General features: G+C 36.7%; 1 protein-coding gene across 1 annotated transcript in view; it reads right to left on the reverse strand.

The window, feature by feature from the left end:
* gabrb1 (gamma-aminobutyric acid type A receptor subunit beta1) overlaps positions 1-20,849 on the reverse strand; it is a 572,898-nt gene that overhangs the window by 67,571 nt on the left and 484,478 nt on the right. Inside the window, 1 exon segment of the mRNA XM_028801915.2 lies at positions 6,596-6,748. Coding sequence (XP_028657748.2) covers positions 6,596-6,748 — 153 coding nt within the window.

Below are 20,849 nucleotides of genomic sequence, written 5' to 3' on the forward strand. Positions count from 1 at the left end.
GCCTAAGATTTTAAATGACATAAGTCCCATTATGTCCGGTATAAATCGAACACAGGGTTCCACAGTATGAATATTATATTAACAGTTAGTCATGGAGGTGATGATATGACTGGGTGGGAATGCTTTGCTGTCCTCAGGACATGACCAGTAAGCTGAAGCTGGTGCATACCTGGGTCATGCAGCAAGACAGTGATTCAAACATAATGAATCCATATCTGAAAGGTTGAAAATATGCAAAATTGAAGTTATGAACTTCACTAGTCAAAGACCATGACTAAACGGTACAAAGACACTGTGCCAGGACCTGACATAAGCTACTCATGCTTGATAACTTACTATATTTTTCAAAAGTAAACAGTTGTTGATTAAAAGTGAGGTATAATTCCACTACAGTGATGTGAAAGAATAATATTAAATTACAGGAACCATTTGGTGGCAGTGATTGTAGCTAAAGGTGTTTATTAAGTATAATTACTTTTTCATGTAGAGCCAGTTGGTATAAGAAGAAATTTTGTTCATTCAATATTTGAGAGAAGTAAAAAGTATTAGAGGAAACTTCTGAATGGGGTAAATAGTTTTTCACTGTACTGCTGTGAGCTGTTTTTCTTAAGTCAAAGCCAAGCCAAGAATTAACATGTTTTGAAATGAAATCAGAAGTGTGTATTTGAGTTGTTATTCTAGGATTACTAATAAGGTGTCAAATCAACAAAAACATTTGTGGCTATAACAAGCCAGTTTTTCTATTTTTGCATTTGATGTTTTTATAGACTTCTTTTTTAATATCACAAACTCACTTTCTGTACATTATCTCTTGTACCACTCACATTGCCATCCCCTTAAAGCCTGTCAAATTCTATGCAACAATATGTGATAAGAACAGTCAAAACAAGCTTTAAAATGATAAAACTACATGTCAAATTACATGTCAAATCTGGAATTTCAGAGTTTATATCAGTACTTATACACAGTTACACTGTGTTTTCTTGTTATAATCTAATCTTTACTTTTGTAATTTTTGTTATTTTATACTTTTTAACCATATGTTGGATGTGCTTTATTTCCCAATAGTGTTTGACTGAACAATATATGCATTGCTCACTAACAGCAAATTTAACCAGCATTTATTTTCAGAACAGCCTGCATTCATATGAATTGAACAAGGTGTCAAAAGTGTGGTACAGGGATTTTGGCCCAGATTAACTCCATTGTGTTCCATGGTTCACATTTGGCATCAGACACAAGTGAGGAAGATTACTGAAAAATTAATACTGATTATTTTGTTAATGTACTTTGTAGAAATGGTAGATCTCAACCACAGTAGAATCTTGGTCTTACTGTTACATAAAGCGGTGGTTTAGCCGTTGAAATAACCAACTGTGGTGTGTGTTGTATATGGTTTTCTGAGCAGTATGCTAAGCCTTGAATGAGAGTTTATAAAAAGATAAAGCATGTCACACTGAAATTTCTATTAATAACAATGTATATACCAATGTAATATAATGTTATTATTGAATATGGACTTGTCTTTGTTACTGTGGAGATTAATATATCATGGGTTTTTGATTGTATATACTAAGATTGCTCTGATCAGGTTTTTTAAGGCAGTTACCGATTGCCAATTTCATATTACTTCCTCTGCCAATTCTGATACTGATTTTTTTTCCTTTATCCCTTCAAAAAACATTTTACAATAAGTTCCTCCATACCAGATGCATAAAAATATACATTTACTACATTTATACAGACATGTTTTTTTCTTCAGTGTATCAGCTAGACATTCGTAATTCTTGAGGTGTAATTATAAATATGGGTTACCATTTTAATTATGTAGCAATTGTTTCTTACCAAAATGTATGCTGTAAGACACACAGAAAACAAATAATAAACATACTACAAATCTTTAAAAAAGCTGCAAATGTATCAAAAGTTCATAAGTTGTTTATCAAGAAGCCACAAGACTAACATGCTTAACAGGTTTATAAGTAAAAGATACATTTTGCTGTTGAGCTAACAAGCCTATTTTTACTAAGCAGCAATTTCAAATTCGCCTTTATCTTTTCATTTTCCAATTAAAAATGTAAACTGTTGAGTTAAAACAAGCTCACTGTCCAAACTCAAACAGTGGACAAAATAAAAATGTCTGGATTCATTAAAGTAGCTTTTCTTGCTGTTAGTCTAATTGAGTTTATTACTCCACTTTCTGTAATGTAAAGGCTAATATTTCAAGCACTACAACTAAATTACCATAAATCTTAAAAAAGCAGGTGTTGAAAACATTGTTTTTTGATATTGGTCAATTTACTGATCACCAATGGAGTCTTTTTTAGTGAAAATCAGGCAATTTAGATCATTGGCCAATCGATCTGAGCATCCCTAGCATATACCTTTAGGTGTTTAATTTACATATTCAGAATAAGCTATTCCTAGATAAAACATACACATCTTCTTTGTTTTTTTTACTTTTTTAAAAATAAAGGTGTTTGTTTTTCTCTTCCAAACAAAGAGTTAAGGCTTACTTATTTTCCAAAAGGTAAAATTGATGCATGTAGAATTCCACATCAGCTGTATGGTCAATGGTAGAAAACGTGGTGAATTTTTGTTATTCGTTAAATTATTTTGTTTGGGTATAGTTAAATGATTAATAATGATAAACAGCAAAATAAAACAATAACAATACATTGTTCTTCTGGTCATTTTCAGCAAATTGTTTATCTGAGCAGAGAGTTTCAAGGATTCTCGTGAGCAAGGAATTAGAAAGTACACAACATATAAGGGTGAAAAACTCACACATAAGCAATAGCTTGTGGAAGATGAAGGCTAACAACATAACAGATACAAATGAAGCACAGTTGGTAGTGAATGAGCTGGTAACACCACATCATGATTGATGGAGAAACAACACGTTATCAGGAAGAATGTCATAAGATATTACTTTACAGTGGGTTGATCAATTGGGCATCCTAGATTAATATTTTTGTTTAATATTAGATCTTCCTAATGTTCTAAAACTAACACCTTGAACTACTCTTTCTTTTGGTCTTTCCTGCTGAACTTTATTAAAGATTATGATAAGCTGAACAGCAATGGGCAAAATGACACAATCATACCAGTCCAGCACAGAGGAACACATACAAAACCAGCCTCTCCTTAATACCATGTTAAAAGAGATATTAATTAGTCTGACATCTCATTTTTTGAATGTGGGAAAAAATGGAACTCCCCAGACAAGATTAACATGGATATGAGAGGAATATTGAAATTTCACATAAAAGACAACATAGTCTGGATAGATTGAGTTTTACATAAAGGATGTGGCACCTGCTTATATGATCTATATGTCCATTGTGACAAAACAGAGATCTCTGCCACAACTGTACACTGGTATTGGTATTTCCTATGATGCAGTGGCAAAAACATTATGTAATCCTTTAGGAATTACCTGGTTTTCTGCATTAACTTGTCATAAAATGTGACCAGATCTTCTTCTATGTCTCAAGTATAGACAAAACAATATTCTTATGCTAATAATACTTAAACAATTAATGTTTAAATATTGAACATACCCATCAAACATTCACAGTATATTGTGGAAAAAGTAAGTGAACTCTTGGATTTAATAACTGATTGAACATCCTTGGGTAGCAATAATAATCTTCGTTACAGGACTAGTTCAGCTTAGCCATATTCTTAGGATGTCTGATGTGAATGACTCTCTTGAGGGCATTCCACAGCATCTCTAATGACTGAACTCTGAACATGCGACTTGAAAAGGTAGATTTTATTTGGAAGTTATTCCATGGAAGATTTACTTTGATCTTTAGGGTGACTGTCCTGCTACATAGCCGACCTGACATTATACTTCAGGATACTGTGATAAACTCTGGAATTTATTTTCTCCTCCATGATGTAAAGCTGACTGGGCTCCAAGTCAGCACAGCAGCCCTAAATCATGACGCTCCCTCCACCACACCTTACCATTGGGATGATGGTTTCATGCTGGTATGCAGTGTACTTTTTACATTATATGCAGTGCTAAATAATCTTCCTAAACAATTCAACCTTTGCTTCATCAGTCCTTAAAAAATTTTCCCAGTGGCATTGTGGAGTGTCAAGATGGTCTCTGGCAAACTTCAAGCATGTAGTGATGTTTTTCTTGGAGAGCACTGGCTTCCTATTTGGTGTCCTTCCATTGCCACCATTTCACCTATTCAATACTTTCTGTATGGTAGTCTCATGAACTGAGACGTTAACCTGTTTCAATGATTCCTTGAAGCCTTTATCTGTTACTCTAGAGTTCTTTTTAACCTCAGTGAGAATTCCACGTTGTGCCTTTCGAGGTATCTTGGCTGGGAGAGCAACCACAGCACTAAATCATCTTCATTTATACAGACTATCCATATATAGATAATGATGTCTTCAGTATGTACGAGAACAATACAATAAATTGCGTGGGATTGGTTAAAGCAGACTGTGTTTGTTCATGACTTTAACTTAAAGATTAGACAACATTTTAATCCAAATTTATACATAAATGAAGTTATTTCAAAAGGGTTTATATATTTTTTCCTGCCACTGTACATCTGTAACTCTAGAATGCTTCTAAGAGTCGATGTTGTTTAGTATGAAATATGATGTTAAGATTACAAAATGATATCAAAAATTCAGAATCAATGTCTCCAAGACGGGATAGTTAACTTTGTGAGCTGGAATGTTAAAGGCCTGAATCACAAATTAAAAGAAAGAAAGTATTCTCTCACCTAACAGGTCTAAACGCTAAAATAGTATTTTACAGGAGACCCACTTATTAAGCAAGGATCAGTTCCAGCTGCAAAAAGACTGGGCTGGCCAAATGTTTCATTCCAGCTTTACAAAAAAAAACTAGAGGTGTGGGAATTCTTATCCATAGAACAGTCTCATTTGTAGTATCCAATGTTGTATCTGATCCTGAAGGGAGATACATGATTGTCATGGGTAATTTATTTAATTGTAAAGTGATTTTGATAAATGTTTATGCACCCAATGTCGATGAAAGGGAATTCATGCAAAATGTATTTGCATCCATTCCCAATGTGAACGCTCATAAAATTATAATGGCTGGGGACTTTAATTGTGTTTTAAATCCAGATCTAGATATGTCTCCTGCGACAGGGGTGATGACATCTAACACTGCAAAGACAATTACACGGTTTGTAACTGACCACAACTTATCAGACCCCTGGAGATTTTTAAACCCAAACTCAAGAGCATATTCCTTCTACTCAGCAGTGCATCATTGCTACTCAAGAATTGATTATTTCTTTGTAGATAACAATTTCTTGACGCTATTGTTATTCCCGACCATACCACTCTGATCTTGGAGCTAAAATCATTATGCCCCACATACTCATCTCGTAGATGGCGTCTTAACCCACTTTTATTATGAGAACTTATATTAAAACAAATGAGTTTTTTTCTAGAGACAAATACATCCTCAGAGGTCTCTGCAGGAATACTCTGGGAAACCCCGAAGGCCTTCTTAAGAGGACAGATTATCTCATATCTTTCCCACAGAAACAAATTGTAAACCAAGAAGGTATCAAAGCTAACCAGAGAAATTACTAGAATAAATCAAGAATTGTCTCCTTCTCAGGGGTGGGGTTTGATTTGTTTTCAATTTTGTTTGGTTATAAATTGATCTATTTGTATGGAATGATTACAATAAAAATTAATAAATAAAATTAAAAAAAAAATAGAATAGATCAAGAATGAAATATGATGACATGTTACAATAAGGTAATTCTCTGGTATTCCTGTAACATCATGAAAACTTTACGATGGCCTGGTGTGAGGGTATAGGTGTGTGCATGAACGTATCCTTCAAAAAATAAGTTCCCTGCCAAAGGATTGTCCTTATTTTACATGTGATGCTGCCTTTATATGTTCCTTCCCCTGTGAATCCATAACTGGAATTAATAGGAATGATATTGCATGAATGGATATAGATATATAATGGCAGGAAATGCAAGAAAATAATTTTTAGTATTCGTAAACTTTCAGAGTTACTTAAAAGTTAAGCCACATATCTCAGACAGCACGTGGAGTAAAGGCAATTGGGCACAATCCCAGACAGGCAGTGTATGAGCAGAAAAAAAATGAATATAGGAGCACTAAATATTCTTTTTATTTTGTATTTGGACTTTGTCAACACTAGAGGGGGATTGATAAAAATTTAGGCAGAGATATTTATTTAGTTTTAACAAAAATCTATAAAAGTATGCCTTTAGAATGATTACATCTTACCTGAAGAAGGGGCCTGAGTTGCCTCGAAAGCTTGCATATTGTATTCTTTTTAGTTAGCCAATAAAAGGTATCATTTTGCTTAAATGAACATTATGTAATTCTTTATAGCTGATGCTATAGCTTCCACAATCACTTTTATAAAGTATCATAAAATGCTACACATTTTTGAAAGAGAACAATTTTACATTTGGATCACTCAATAATCTTTATAAAATGTACATTTAAATAATTCTTTTTACTGTACTTTCCTAGAAATAATTAAAATATCTCTGCACACACAGAAAACCTCAGAGTTGAAAAGTAAAAATGTACATACCCAGGGCAACTCGTGCAGCAGAGGCATCATAGTTAATCCAGAAGGAAACCCAAGACAGAATGGTGATTAAAGTTGAAGGCATATAGGTCTGTAGAATGAAATATCCAATGTTTCTTTTCAGCTGAAAATTCAGGGAAAGCCTGGGATAGGAGCCTAAAATGAAAATGCAATAAAAAGCTTTATAAATATGAATCCTATAGACATTTTTAAATAAATTAATCATAATGCACATTAAATATATTACTAATTTAAGTTTAAGTTTAAAAAGTTGATTAAAGTTACAGCAAGTGTATATGTGTTACTTGTGATCAATATCTACAGTTGCTGAAACTGCCACTGTACAAAACCAGGCGATCTGTGAAACATTCTCTGATCGGTGAGAAGAAATTAACTCTCAATTTATCTGTCTTAATGAACATGCCAAGCTGCCTGATGGTAATTTAAGACATTTACTGAGAACACCTTCCTGGTATTGCAACCTGAATAATGATTTTGTTTCTCTTATTTTCTTTTCTGTGGTCACAGATCAAAAAAACAAGGGCTTGAATTGATAGTAGATTAATCAGAGTGTAGTTTTTCCACATAAAGCAACAATTGGATACTGAGAGAATTGAATTGGGATGCCACTCATCACTATTTAAAAAAAAAACTGATCTGTAATTCAATTGCTTATAACTTACTTATAATATTTTAAGTTTTACAAATTAATATTACATATATAATAATACACCATTCCCAAGTAGTACTTCTATAAGTCCTTACTACCAGGCTGCTCTCCTGTCCATGGAAAAGTTATCAGAGATACTCGAAGCCTTAGAATCATCAGATGGAAAGATTATGTCAGACTGGATAGTATAGTAGAATAGTGTCTGTGTAAGAAAATAATGTGTTTAAGTATATACTTCATATAATAATGAAGTATAATAATTAAAGCATTCTATGATTATGATATCAGAATATCATTAAGCACACAAATTAAGGGTGTTTCTGTGCTGTATGTACTGCATGGAAGTTAAGAATGCTATTTGCATGTAAATTCTTAAATTCTTCTCCAGAGTTTGGCTCTTTGTTGGTCAATGTCAACCATTTTGCATTTATTATTAATGTTGCTTTTGCCTATATGAAACCTTTGCATCTTTTCTATAGGTATATCTCTAAGCTCCAAGGTATACACTGTGATAGAAAGTGGCATGTTTTCTTATGATTGTAAGGATGTACAAAAACAATCTACACTATAGGGTCATTTATTTCTGGGAAGATGTACCAGGCAACATAGGGAATGCTCAGTGGGTTTCAGCATTTCATTTCAAACTGAAGACTTATTACTTTAACCTAGCATATTCCTATTAGAGTTGCTAGTACTGCAATTCAAACTTTGCAGGTTTCAGCCACTTATTTGACTAAATGGAAACTCGATGAGTATATTGATCAACTGTTACTAAACATTTTTATACTTTTCATTCTTTGGTATCTTGATTTGGCACTTTGTGCCATTGCTGTCTTAAAATATGTATTTATCCTGTAACTGGAACAGAATTTTAGATTGGATGAGAGGCAATGGCTGAAACCAAAGGAGATGCAAGGGGAGGCTTGATTGAGCTTGATCACCAACAAGAATTGGAGAAGCAGAATCCAAAGAAATCAATCATTTTATTGTCATTATCTCTCTTCATAACTCAGTCTCTTTATTATTTGCTACTCTACATAGTGCTGCAGCACATGAAAAGCATTTGCCTGAAAAGCAGCCTTCAGTACATGTGATACATCATCTTAGGAAATTACTGAGCAAGCCACATGCTGCTCATGGACTATATATGACATTTTGAAAAAACAGACACTTTAAAAATTATATGTGCACTGTCATGCCTACAGGCTGTATCTGGTTTTAATTGACTATATTAAAAGTGCATTGATCTCAGCTTAATTTTTTTAAATGGATAGCAGAGTTTTTCTTCTCAGTTGTAATGGAAAAAAAAATTAAAAATTTCAGGTAGTGTAAATGTATGAAAGGTCTACATTGCAGGATTGAAGAATTTTAATTTTTGTGTGAAATCAATATTGATATTTATCACATGCATAAGGTTTTCAGGTTGCTCTGTCCAATCATTGTTTAAATTTCACACACTGTATGTTCTACTTATTATACGTATTTCCTGATTTGGCTTAATAAAATGGTATCATAAAGCTTAAATCACACCATAACTGGGCTCAGAACTGAGAGTTATTGAAATGAAAGTATTCACCAACTAACAGCATTGATTAAAATGCAGTCATATAATGGGTGGGATTTGTGTAGTAAATGTGAACATTTTGTTCCAAATGAAATGGCAGACACTTAAATCCACTGTACTGCCCAGTGCTTTGGCATTAGCAGTGGAACCAGCGTTGGCTGTGCACCAGAGGCCCATGGGCCATGTGCTGACAGCACTCCCACACTTCTGAGTTTACTGACTCTAGTGATCTATCTGGTCAGGCAGCTTAGTATGCTTAGGGTCCTGTGGGCACCACATCTAGACCACTACAGTCCAGTGCTGGGCACTCCCCACAATGACAGAGGCCACTGCCATCCAGCCATTCCATGAGCCTGTGGTTGTGGCTGCTCCTCCAGCACAGGATTCCCATCAAGCAAATGAAGAAAGTTCAGTCCTTTATCTGTTAGTACTGTGGGCATCCTAAAACCAAAGAGATTGGCCACAGTAACTTTGGAGGGGAACCTTGTCTGTTCCAGCAGTGCTGGCAAGATGGTACAAGAGTGGCTAGAAGAGATTACAAAGGTGTGGAAGTCAGAGGCGTGACCACGGGGGAGCTGGGGTGGGCACTGCCCCCCTAGAGACAAGCCGTGCCCACCCTGCGAAATTCTCTGTCTGTCCAATGAAAACCCTGGAGAAGAATAACATTTGATTTTCAAAACTGAGTTGCTTTCCAATCGGCCCGTTTGAATTTGGGTCGTATCCGTCAGTGTCTCCTCCACTAGACAGGCACCGTGCTGCTCACAGTTCACTTCGCCGCACATTTTGCAGCACGTTTTGAACTTGTTGACTGCATTATTTAATCAGAACAGCGTATACGTTCCATTCTTCTTTTATTTTCTGGTTGGTAACACCAAAGGCTATGCATAGGTGGCTTATTAAAAAGCAGACATCTTCAAACTCTGTCCCTCCACAAGCTGCTGGCTCCACGGTTGAGCCCAGCACCACTGCTACCAACACGGAGCACAGCGCACCCACATCGGGAACTGAAACTCCAAAAGATGTAGATAAGCCTACACAATCCTCCAGCTTTGCGCCTGTGTCGGGTACTCCAAACCTCTGCCTTCAACAAAATACACAGTCTGGTCTGCCTGACTTAAATATGGATAGCCCATCCCAGCCCATTTTAATTAATTATCCTAAGCACGCATTCGGAAAGACACTCAGATGTTTTAGTGCAAGCTGGTATCAGACTCGACCATGGCTTGAATATTCTGTTGTCCATGATGGCAGCTTTTGCTTTGCCTGCCGCAAATTTAAGTAAGATAAGATAATAAGAAATATTATTAATATTAATATTATTAATATAAAGACAATAAGATGCTGCAGATGTTCTATCAGACGGTTGTGGCGAGCGCTCTGTTCTACACGATGGTGTGCTGGGGAGGCAGCATTAAGAAGAAGGACGCCTCACGCCTGGACAAACTGGTGAGGAAGGCAGGCTCTATTGTTGGCATGGAGCTGGACAGCTTGACATCTTTGGCAGAGTGACGGGCGCTCAGTAGGCTCCTATCAATTATGGAGAATCCACTGCATCCACTGAACAGTATCATCTCCAGACAGAAGAGCAGCTTCAGCGACAGACTGTTGTCACTGTCCTGCTCCACTGACAGACTGAGAAGATCGTTCCTCCCCCAAACCATGTGACTCTTCAGTTCCACCTTTAAATGTTAACATTATTCAAAGTTATTGTCTGTTTTTACCTGCATTTTTATTACTCTTTAATTTAATATTGTTTTTTGGATCAGTATGCTGCTGCTGGAGTATGTGAATTTCTCCTTGGGATTAACTCTTTCAGGGCTGATTTCGACTTTTGTCAAAAGGAGGAGTTGATGATGGTAATCAACTGTAAAGTGTGACAAGTACCAACCGTTATGTTTTAGTTGGACTCTCATTGTTAGAAGGAAAGTTAGCTTCATTGGTTTGATCGAGATTTCCTGCACTCATGTGAGTAGTAAGGTGCAAACAAGAGCAAAAATGGCACTGACATAATGGCGAGATATCAAAGCAAATGCATAAAACAAAATACTCCATGGACGAAGTTTTGCCTATTATCTCTGAAGTGGACTATGACTTGCTGGACACCGATTTTGATACATGTGATCGAAAACAAATGCGAGGTTCCAGCTTCAGCTGACTGGTGCTGGCACGCCTATGGCAGTGTTCACCAGGAGGACTGCCACTTAACAATTGTAACAGGTAGAAACCAGATCACAATGCACTGCGACCGTGACCGCTGCTGCTGCCGCTCCAGCCTCATGAAGACAGCCTGGCAGCAAGCCTGCCACCCATTCTTGTGAAACTGGCAGCCGCAGCATGCAGCAACAGACGTTTTATGTTGATTTCTGTGTGAAACCATTGCTTTTCAGAAACTGTTTTTTGGAAAAAATATTCAGCCCTGAAAGAGTTAATAAAGTATCTATCTAAATTTAGTGTTTCCAATTCGGACCGCGAGGACATATTCACCAAACACGGCTACACTAATTGGAAAAAAGCTCTAAAAAAAGACGGTGGTGGCTTCCACAAACACGCGTCTAGTATCCCGCACGTCAGAGCCATGTCTGCATCACAGCACTCATCATTGGTGTGTCTTCAGCTGAATGCGAAAGCTCTTTCTCTACTTTGAACCGCATTCTCACTCCACTCCGCTGAACAATGCTGCATTCAAGGAAGATAAATTTAGTCATTCTGGCACATGAGAAAAACATCACAGAAAATCTAGACATGAAATAATTTATTTCAGAATTTGCCAAGAGTAACCGCAGACTGGTCCTGTAGATAATATCCAGGTTAAACACTGGAAACTGATGTCCTATAGCCTCCCATGACTACAATGAGCCACGTTTCTGTTTTTGCTCTCATATGTTGTATACATTTGACTTTATTGATATTTACCTTGTAGATGTAGTTCTATATTTGTTTACAAAAAATAATAATACAAGTTCCATTGCCTCTGTTAATTTTATTGAACAATAGGTTATGATTTATGCCACAATTTTTGCTTTTATATGTTATATAAAACTATATTGTTATTATTATTTGACCCCCCCCTACAAAAATGGGGATGGATGGATGGATATTTTTTGCCCCCCAGACAAGCCAAATGCCCACCCACACATGATGTTCTGGTCACACCTCTGGTGGAAGTGTGGATACGGGTCACGGAGGTGGCACTGGCAAGACGCGATGGTGCTCAATATGTTGTGCTACTGCCATGTCCCTAGTCATTTTTTTTTTATATTTTTTGTTTCGTTGTGAGGAGGCCTTCTTTATTTTTTCAGTATGCAGGTGTCTTATACCTATTTTTTCATATACTCTGAGAGGTCTTCCTTCTTTTAAGGATTTTTGTAACATGCTGAGGTGATTGACATGCTACATTTTTACAGGGAGGCCTCCTTTTTGAAGTTTTCTTTTTTCTTTACTCTGCAGGTTTTATTAGAACAAAAACCTGTAATCACTTTGGCACTCCAGAACCGAACGTGAGGATCTCTGTCCTCTATTAAACTCCACCAGTTCGGTATCATCAGCACTGTAGTCAGACATGCAGCCTGGCACTCTTTTGTATACAAATGAACAACAGTGGGTGATAACAAAACTTTGTGGAGCTTCTGTATTGGTATTTTTTTAAAAGAATAAAGAGTAGAATTTAATGTTACTTTCTGGATGCAGTTCTCAAAAAATGCCACTGTAACAAAAATTAGTTTTAAGGTAACCCCAACAACATTAAAAGTAGATACAGCTAAATAGTTTAGAATGTAGTACTAAAATCTTAAATAGACTGCTCAAGATATTAAGTACATTAGCTAGGATGATTAACAGGGCATCCATAAAACATATTGCTGCTTACAAGGCATCCTGGTTTGTCTGTTAAATGGGTGTAAAATGTGGGATAAAGCATTTTAATACAATTTGCTCAACTCTCTTACTAAAATTTGACTAAACTGATGTAAATCACTGATTGCTTTATTGCTGCTGGGCCCTGACACTTTTTTCCCTTCCAAGGGCACTATCGACATATCTCATCAACCCTAGAAATAGTATCCAATAAGGTATGGTAACTGATCTGCATATGCCTGCAATGTTTTAGAGCTGATTTTACCTCAGACAATAGCTTATCTAATTTAAATGTTGAAACATATTTCACAACATCTCTTAATTTTTATCAGTTTGGTCTGTTCTAAAATAAAGTTGTTATTATACATTCTGCAAAAAAGTCATTCAGATAAATTGCAAAATGGAATTATCAGCAGTTATTTGGTGGTTCTTGGGGTTAGAGTCACTAATCCATTATAAACCTTTTCTGACACACTTTGGATTATCATACATATTTCTGTTTTATCTGGGGTGTTTTAATCTTGCTGTTATATCTGTACTCTTGTGTTATCCTGCCTGGTAACCCCAAAGTTAAATGTGTTTATTTATGTATTCTTTTAATTTAGAGATTACCAAGAGTTCACTGTTTAAATTAACTTAATCTTCATTTTGAAAAGATTATCTACTTAATGAAATCTACAAAACTGATTTTTTTTTACTGCTGAATTACTAATATTCTCTCTTGCGTCACATTAATATCTCAGTCACAAAGTATCTAAATTGTTTCTGCAGACATCCTTATACTTCTATCTTGAAAGATTTTATTTACTTCAACAGAGGCCTATAGGACAGTATTTGCTGTTTCATGTCAAGATTTGATTTCATGAGACTTAGTAGTGCAATTGGATGATAGGAATACTGAATATTATGATTATTATAGTGCCTGGAATAGGCATCATCCTGGAATTCATTTATGACATACGATAGACAGGACTGTATTTGGCAATCCAGAATGCATAAAATCTTAGAATTTACATAATATCTTAACAAATAATATATGTCTGCTGGCAATATTAGAAAGACTAAAGTTGTGGTTGTTTTATTTCAAGTCAAATTAACATAAAAAGATATCTCAAAATGATTTTCAAGCATCTTAAAATTCAGTTCAGCTTTTAAGATATGTGAAACTCATTTCAAAATGTCTCGAAATACATTTCTTTACAAATATATTTAATGATATCCTCAAAATAACTTCTTTTGCATTTAAAGACATCTTAAATTGACCCTGTATTTTAAGATATCTGAAATTCATTTGAAGATAATACTTCAGTTTCCCAAATTAACAGTAGTATAAAGTAGCAGACAACAGATTGGTTTGTGAATAAAATAAGTCAAATGAGCCTATTATTTTGAGCTATATGGTAAATGTAACATGCCTACATATACTGTATGATACTTCCTGGAATGTGACCTTTAATAAAGGCATTACTCTATGTAACATGTGTCATAACTGTCACAGGGACTTGTGTCATGTGAAAGTTGAGCATTTGGCCTTTCATCTGATTCATAAGATGCACATAGTTCACATGCTAGAAGCAATACTTCAGTTCAAAAGAAAAACTGTGCAAGATAAGGCACAAGGGAATGAATGCAAAGGCTTCTACATTTAGCCTTTTGCAAGAACTGCAGGTTGATTTTTGTTTTCATGGGAAAGAATGAAAAACCCTTATCATTATGAAAGGACTTTATCTGTTAAAGGGCAAATGTAATTTAAAAATACCAATAAGAGTATTTGTTGCTGTTGGATCCTTTATGGTATTATTTGCAATGCACTTGTAACATTTCAAATTAAAATTTTCAAAGATATGATTATAATTACAAATGATAAACATACTATACTATGAATAAATTGTGTTATCTGCTTGGCTGTTTCTTAATTTGACAATAATAGTCCTCCACTTTATTTTAGTAAATATACTAAGCTTTTCAGGCCACTTTAATTGGGAAATTTGATCTACATAATGACCAATATAAACTAATTATATAAAGACATAAAGGATAGCATAAGAGATGTCCGCGGTTCATTTCTGTCTTTTCCCGCAATCATAATCACAATCTAGAATAGCTAGATCCAGTAATGGATGGATGGAAGAAAATAAATAAAAATTAAAATGTGTAACTGGGCTGCTGCCACAATGCATGATAATTACATCTAATTATTAAAGTCTCTAAGAGATTTTGGAAAAGACTCACACAATCGATAAGAACTAGTAACATTTTGCAAGGGTGAAAATAAAAATCATACATTAGGAATACTTTATCATTATTTATAGCAATACATAAAAAGGAGGATTGTGTTTCAGAAGATTCTTCATTTATTCATTCATTTTTTAACCTCCTTATCCAGCTATGGTTGTAATGGTGTTGGTGCATATCATAGCATGGTGGTAAACTACCCTGGGTATAATTATGCATACACCCATACACAATTATGCCATGCTAAATAAGAATTGTCAATTAACCTAATGAAGTCTATTCTATCTGAGACAGCAATAGGATCATAATGGCCAGGAATGGAACAGCAGATGCACACTCCACAGCAAACCATTGTATAACTGCACCATAGTCAATGCTACTATCCTGCACCATCACAGACTTTAGAAAGTCTGGAGAGGGACTGAGTGACCACTTGATCTAGGACAGCTAAATGTTCCATTTCTAGTTTCCTATATGTTTATTTTCATAAGAATTTGTAAGTGGAGTTATTGTACTTCTCCTCTCCAAAGCCAATTGACCTTTCATTAGATTACCTTTACTTTACAAGTTCTTTCTCTAAAATTTGGTAATGCCATTATTTATAGATATACAGGTAAAATTGCACTGCAACGAACTGTCAGGGACCTAAAAAATATTTTGTTGTAATGAAAATTTCATAGTAATGAGATTCTGTATTTGTCACTATTAGTGCTTTCTTTAACTTGCATCTAGGCGTATGCAATCATTTTAATAGCTTCTTTCGCGTTAATTTTAATCTCCTCCTGTCTACAAGTTATGCTGACGAGTATTTTTCTCAGCATTTCCTTGTGATAATACACTTTCAGGGTGCGAATGATGCCCACTTCTGTGCAATTGGGTGGGAGGAATTCAACGCAAACATTATCTAAATGTGGAAGCATGTTGTGGGCAGCACAGTTATCAATCAGAAGCCGAATCATCCTTTTCTTCTTCTTCATATTGTGAGGTTTCTGAACTCTTTTGGGATCCCCCCACTCCCCACCAAACGGGAATGACACACTGAAGTGCGTCCCAAAGCGTGATTGCCGTGTCTGTGGAACATTGTTTGTCCATTGCCGGGGCAGGGCAACAGCAGGCTCACATCGCTGTAGTGAAGCACCACAGAAGCAAATCATAAAAGATCAGGGTTGCGCTACAAGCAGTGGCGGCTCACGTATAGGCACTGTGGAACTGCAGCACCCCCTATTTTAACTTGATATTATCGATAACATTTAATATAATTAGTCCTTTTTTCTTTAATTCTTTCTTTATAATCCTTAAGCTTAATGTCAGTAGCCATCCCCCAGTTTATGAAAAAGATACAAAAATCTTTGTATGGAACTGTGCTCTTCACAGTTCCAGTGGCGTGGTGTTTGGCTGTTGTGCGCATGTGCACATAGGAAGCTGCACGCGAGAGAGAGCACTGTCGCTCCCGCAGTGCCGACCCTGGCGTGCTGGTGGAAGGTAGTGTTTTTTTTTTTCTAAGCGTGTGTTGTGCTTAAAAACCGTGTACCATATTCTTGAACGTGATAAAGTGTAGAATTAGATTATTATCCTGCTTCCAGCTATTCTATTTGATTCATTTTTGTTTTCGGTTTCTGAATAAATTTACTTTTTATACATGTTTGTTTCCTTTTACACAATTTTAAAACAAAGGCTAAAAATTTTCTGGAGCAGAACCCCCACTAATTTTAGCTATGAGCCACCACTGGCTACAAGTCCCTGTCTTACACCCCAAAACACGAGGCTTAGTCTCAGTACTTTAGCAAAACCATCTTTATTCAGCTTGAAACAGGAACAGCAGGGTTCTTTATTGTAGTGTGATCTGCCATTCTCCTATAAACAGACACAGCAGTCAGGCAGGGTCGTGGCCAGGTTAGTGGACAAGTAATACTGTTACCTGCATTTACATTGTTCCTTGCATCACCCATCGAGATCTTTTCTGTTTGCTTCAGTGAAGAGCCGCAACAGAGCTGTGAGCCTACTGTTGTTCCGGCAACAGGTAAACAGACTTCCACAGACTCTGTGATCGCACTTCGGGATGCTCTTCAGCGTGTTGTCAAGTTGGAGGAGGTTCCAAGAGAATTTACAAACCTCACATTTTCTTGAATGAGTGCCGCATTAATAGGAATGTTTCTTGAACGAGCATCACTGAACCACATGAAAATGGCTTTTTCGGCGTCTTCAAATGTAGCAATTCGCATACGTTTGTAACCCGAGATTTTTCTTTGCTTGGTCTTTCAAGAAAGTTGACAGTGTCAATGGCGAAATTCCGAATTCACTAGCAACATCTTTTTTCTTTTTGCCTCAATTGAGAGCTGCAAAAATTTTCTTTTCTAATATGAACTGTTATCGTTTTTACGTGTCTGCCGTTTCTATAGACAATGACAATGAGTTAAATTCCAATGGATGTTTTTCAAATGCTGATGAGCAATAAGCAAAAGGTATCAGTGAAAACGATAGAAAACAAAAACAGCAAAAAAAACAGTACTAGGAAAGTTCGAAGAAAGAAAAACAAATTTACAATGTTTCTGTTTGGGGATCGTTGTGCACAACTGAGCTGCGACCACAGAACTAACTGCTCTGTGGATGATTCATTCAGGCATTTCAAGGTCTTTTGGGCACTTCGTTGTAATGAAAGTATCTGCTGAATGTATTCCATAGTAACGAGATTTCTATAGACTCGTGTCATATGGGGAAACTGTCGGGAACATAAAAAAAACTTCATTGTAATGAAAATTTCGTTGTAAAGATACACATTGTAATGGAGTTTTACCTGTATATTTAGTTATATGGCACATGGCATTTTATTTTTATGTATATCTTGTGGAATGCTACTTAAAAACAGGTGAAATTATAAGACAATTAAGGTGTTTAAAAAGAATAAAAGACAAGCATTAAGCTGCAAATACACAACAAATTTATTACAGTATTTGCATCTATTATGTGAAATTTACTAAAATCCAAGACAATTATACAGAATAAATTCAAATTATAGTAATAGTATGACGATATACAGAAGTTGATATGCCATTGTACAATGCAAAAATTAATGCTTTACATTTAAAGACATATTATTAGCTATAATGTCCAAAGCATTGAACATAAAAGTAATTACAATAGGTTTTAGCTTACAGTTGATTTTATCAAGTTATTTTTCATTAACTCAGAAGTTTTCAATACAAGAGATTCAGGCAGGAAGGAACGAGTAAAGTAACCCTGTTACAATTTGTGATAAGCAATTAGTGAGAAGTCAAGTAAAATGATAAGCAATTAGTAATTTTAATAAATTACTGTCTTTAAATAAGTACCCCACCTCTGGACCTGACAGTGTGTGGCATTCAACATCATCATGTTACCACAATAAAATTTGGTGCCACACAAATTAAGGCTTTCAAACTTTGAGAAATCTAAAGGAAGACTCATGAAAGACTTACTCTTGAGCACAATGAACAAAAATCTAATAGGGAATCATCTCTAGTTTTGACCTCATTTGCTTATGATAATCTCTGGCCAAATTATGACTTTGTTCAGCTAGCATCTTGGCTTTTTTCTTTCTTCCCAAAAAACATATTAAGTTTCTGCTCCCCAATTCATCTTTAAGTCCTTATGAATCTGCCTTTGTGAAACAAATATTAGAGATATGCTTAGAATGTTTACTGAATGCTAAAATATTCTAAAGTGCCAATTGGCCCTGAAATATATTTAACAATTTAAACATACACAAGTCTATTTGTTTATGTTGCAAGTGAAAACACAGCACAAAGTATTGTGCACAGTTGCCCAGTTGTCCATGGATTGTCAGACTGGAAAGCAAAACCAAAGTGGCACAAGACTGTGCAAAGACCATGCATAGACCAAACTTAGAGCCCCTCTCTACATCCACTTATAATGAGTGGACATCACTAGAGGCCGGTATGCTGCTCAGGTGTGTTGGGTCCCACAGAAGTGATACACTGATAGAGAAAGTACAGTCAGCAAAATAAGATTGGGCATAGGGAATAGGGGGCTCATGTATAAATGGTTTAGGTTTAGGTTTATTTGTCATATATAGGTTAACACAGGGTCAACATACAATGAAATGTGTATGACGAGAAAAACAAGTTACTCAGCCTAGATCTAATAAAGCTAAAAAAATACTTTACTAAAATTACAAGTTAAAAATAGACAAGCCATATAAAATAAAATATGTACGTTTTAAAAGAAGTTTAGAGCAATATGAGTTGAATGAGCAGCAAGTACAAATGACAGTTATTGCACAGATAATATTTTATGAGTACAGATGCATATTCCATAAAGGGCAGATGCATGTTCCAGTCAGTATTCAGAGTGTGTGCAGGTACAGTTTGTGTGTGAGTATTGTAATGTAGATGTAATGCAATGTAGGTGCAATGTAAGTATATGTAAGTGTTCAGGTGTTGCTGTTGAGGGGTTGAATGGCCTGGTGGTAAAAACTGTTCTTAAGTCTTGTAGTCCGAGCAGCCAGACTCCTGTATCGTCTGCCAGACGGTAACAAGGAGAACAGCTGGCGTGCTGGATGACTGTGGTCCTTTATGATGCTGCTTGTCTTACGCAAGCACCGATGGCATTCATGCCAAACTTCCTCAGCCTCCTCAGGAAGTAGAGCCGCTGGCGAGCTTTCTTAACCACAGTGTCTATGTGAAGGGTCCACGAGAGATCCCCAGTGATGTTTACTCCGAGGAACTTGAAGCTGTTAACCCTTTCAACTTCTACGCCGCTGATGTAGATGGCCTGGTGTTCTCTACCTTGCTGAGTCCACGATCATCTCCTTGGTTTTGCTGACGTTAAGAGACAAGTTGTTATCCAGGCACCAATTACTCAATGCCAGCACCTCCTCTCTGTAGGCCGTCTCATTGTTGTCAGTGATAAGGCCTATGATGGTTGTATCGTCTGCAAACTTGATGATGGTGTTTGTGCCGTGTTTTGCAACACAGTTGTGGGTGAACAAGGAATACAAGAGGGGGCTAAGCATACAGCCCTGCGGTGCTCCTGTGTTTAAAATGAGTGATGAGGACGTGTGTTTGCCGACTCTCACCACCTGGGGCCTGTTTGTGAGGAAAGAGAAAATCTATCTGCAGATGGTCGTTCCCAACCCAAGGTCGTCAAGCTTCAAGACGAGTTTTGAGGGGATGATGGTGTTGAATGCCGAGCTGTAATCTATGAACAGCATTCATACATATGTATTTCCTCTTTCCAGGTGGGTGAGGGCAGTGTTTATTGTTAGCGCAATAGCATCCTCTGTAGATCTGTTTGCTCTGTAAGCAAATTGGAGAGGATCCAGCATTTCGGAGAGGGAGGAGCAGATGTAACCTTTGACCAGTTGCTCGAAGCACTTCATAATGACCGATGTCAGTGCAACCGGGCGATAGTCATTCAGACAGGAGACCACCGGTTTCTTTGGGACAGAAATGATGGTGGATGCCTTGAAGGAAGTGGGGACCACTGACTGCCTCAGGGAGAGATTGAAGATGTTGGTGAACACACCTACTAGCTGGTCAGCACACGCCCTGAGGGCACGGCCTGGGATGCCATCTGGTCCCGGAGCTTTGCGAGGATTGACCTTTTTGAAGGACCTTCTCACGTCAGACGTTTCAAGGATCAGAGTGACAGACTCACTGCCCCCTTGAGGATATTGCACCTGTTCTTTGTTGGTTGCATCAAAATGAGCATAGAAAGTGTTGAGCTCGTCTGCAAGACATGCAGTGGGCTGAACACTGACTGTGTTTTTCTTTTTATAGTCAGTGATGCAGCACAGTCCATTCCACGGGCGCTTGGTGTCAGAGCTGTGGTAGCTTGACTCCACTTTGTCCCTGTAGTCCGGTTTGGCCTTCTTGATGGACCTCCGGAGGTCGTATCTGGCAGCTTTGTATGCACCAGAGTCCCCTGAGCCAAAGGCA

Source organism: Erpetoichthys calabaricus, chromosome 5 (assembly GCF_900747795.2).
Source record: "Erpetoichthys calabaricus chromosome 5, fErpCal1.3, whole genome shotgun sequence".
Taxonomy (NCBI): domain Eukaryota; kingdom Metazoa; phylum Chordata; class Cladistia; order Polypteriformes; family Polypteridae; genus Erpetoichthys; species Erpetoichthys calabaricus.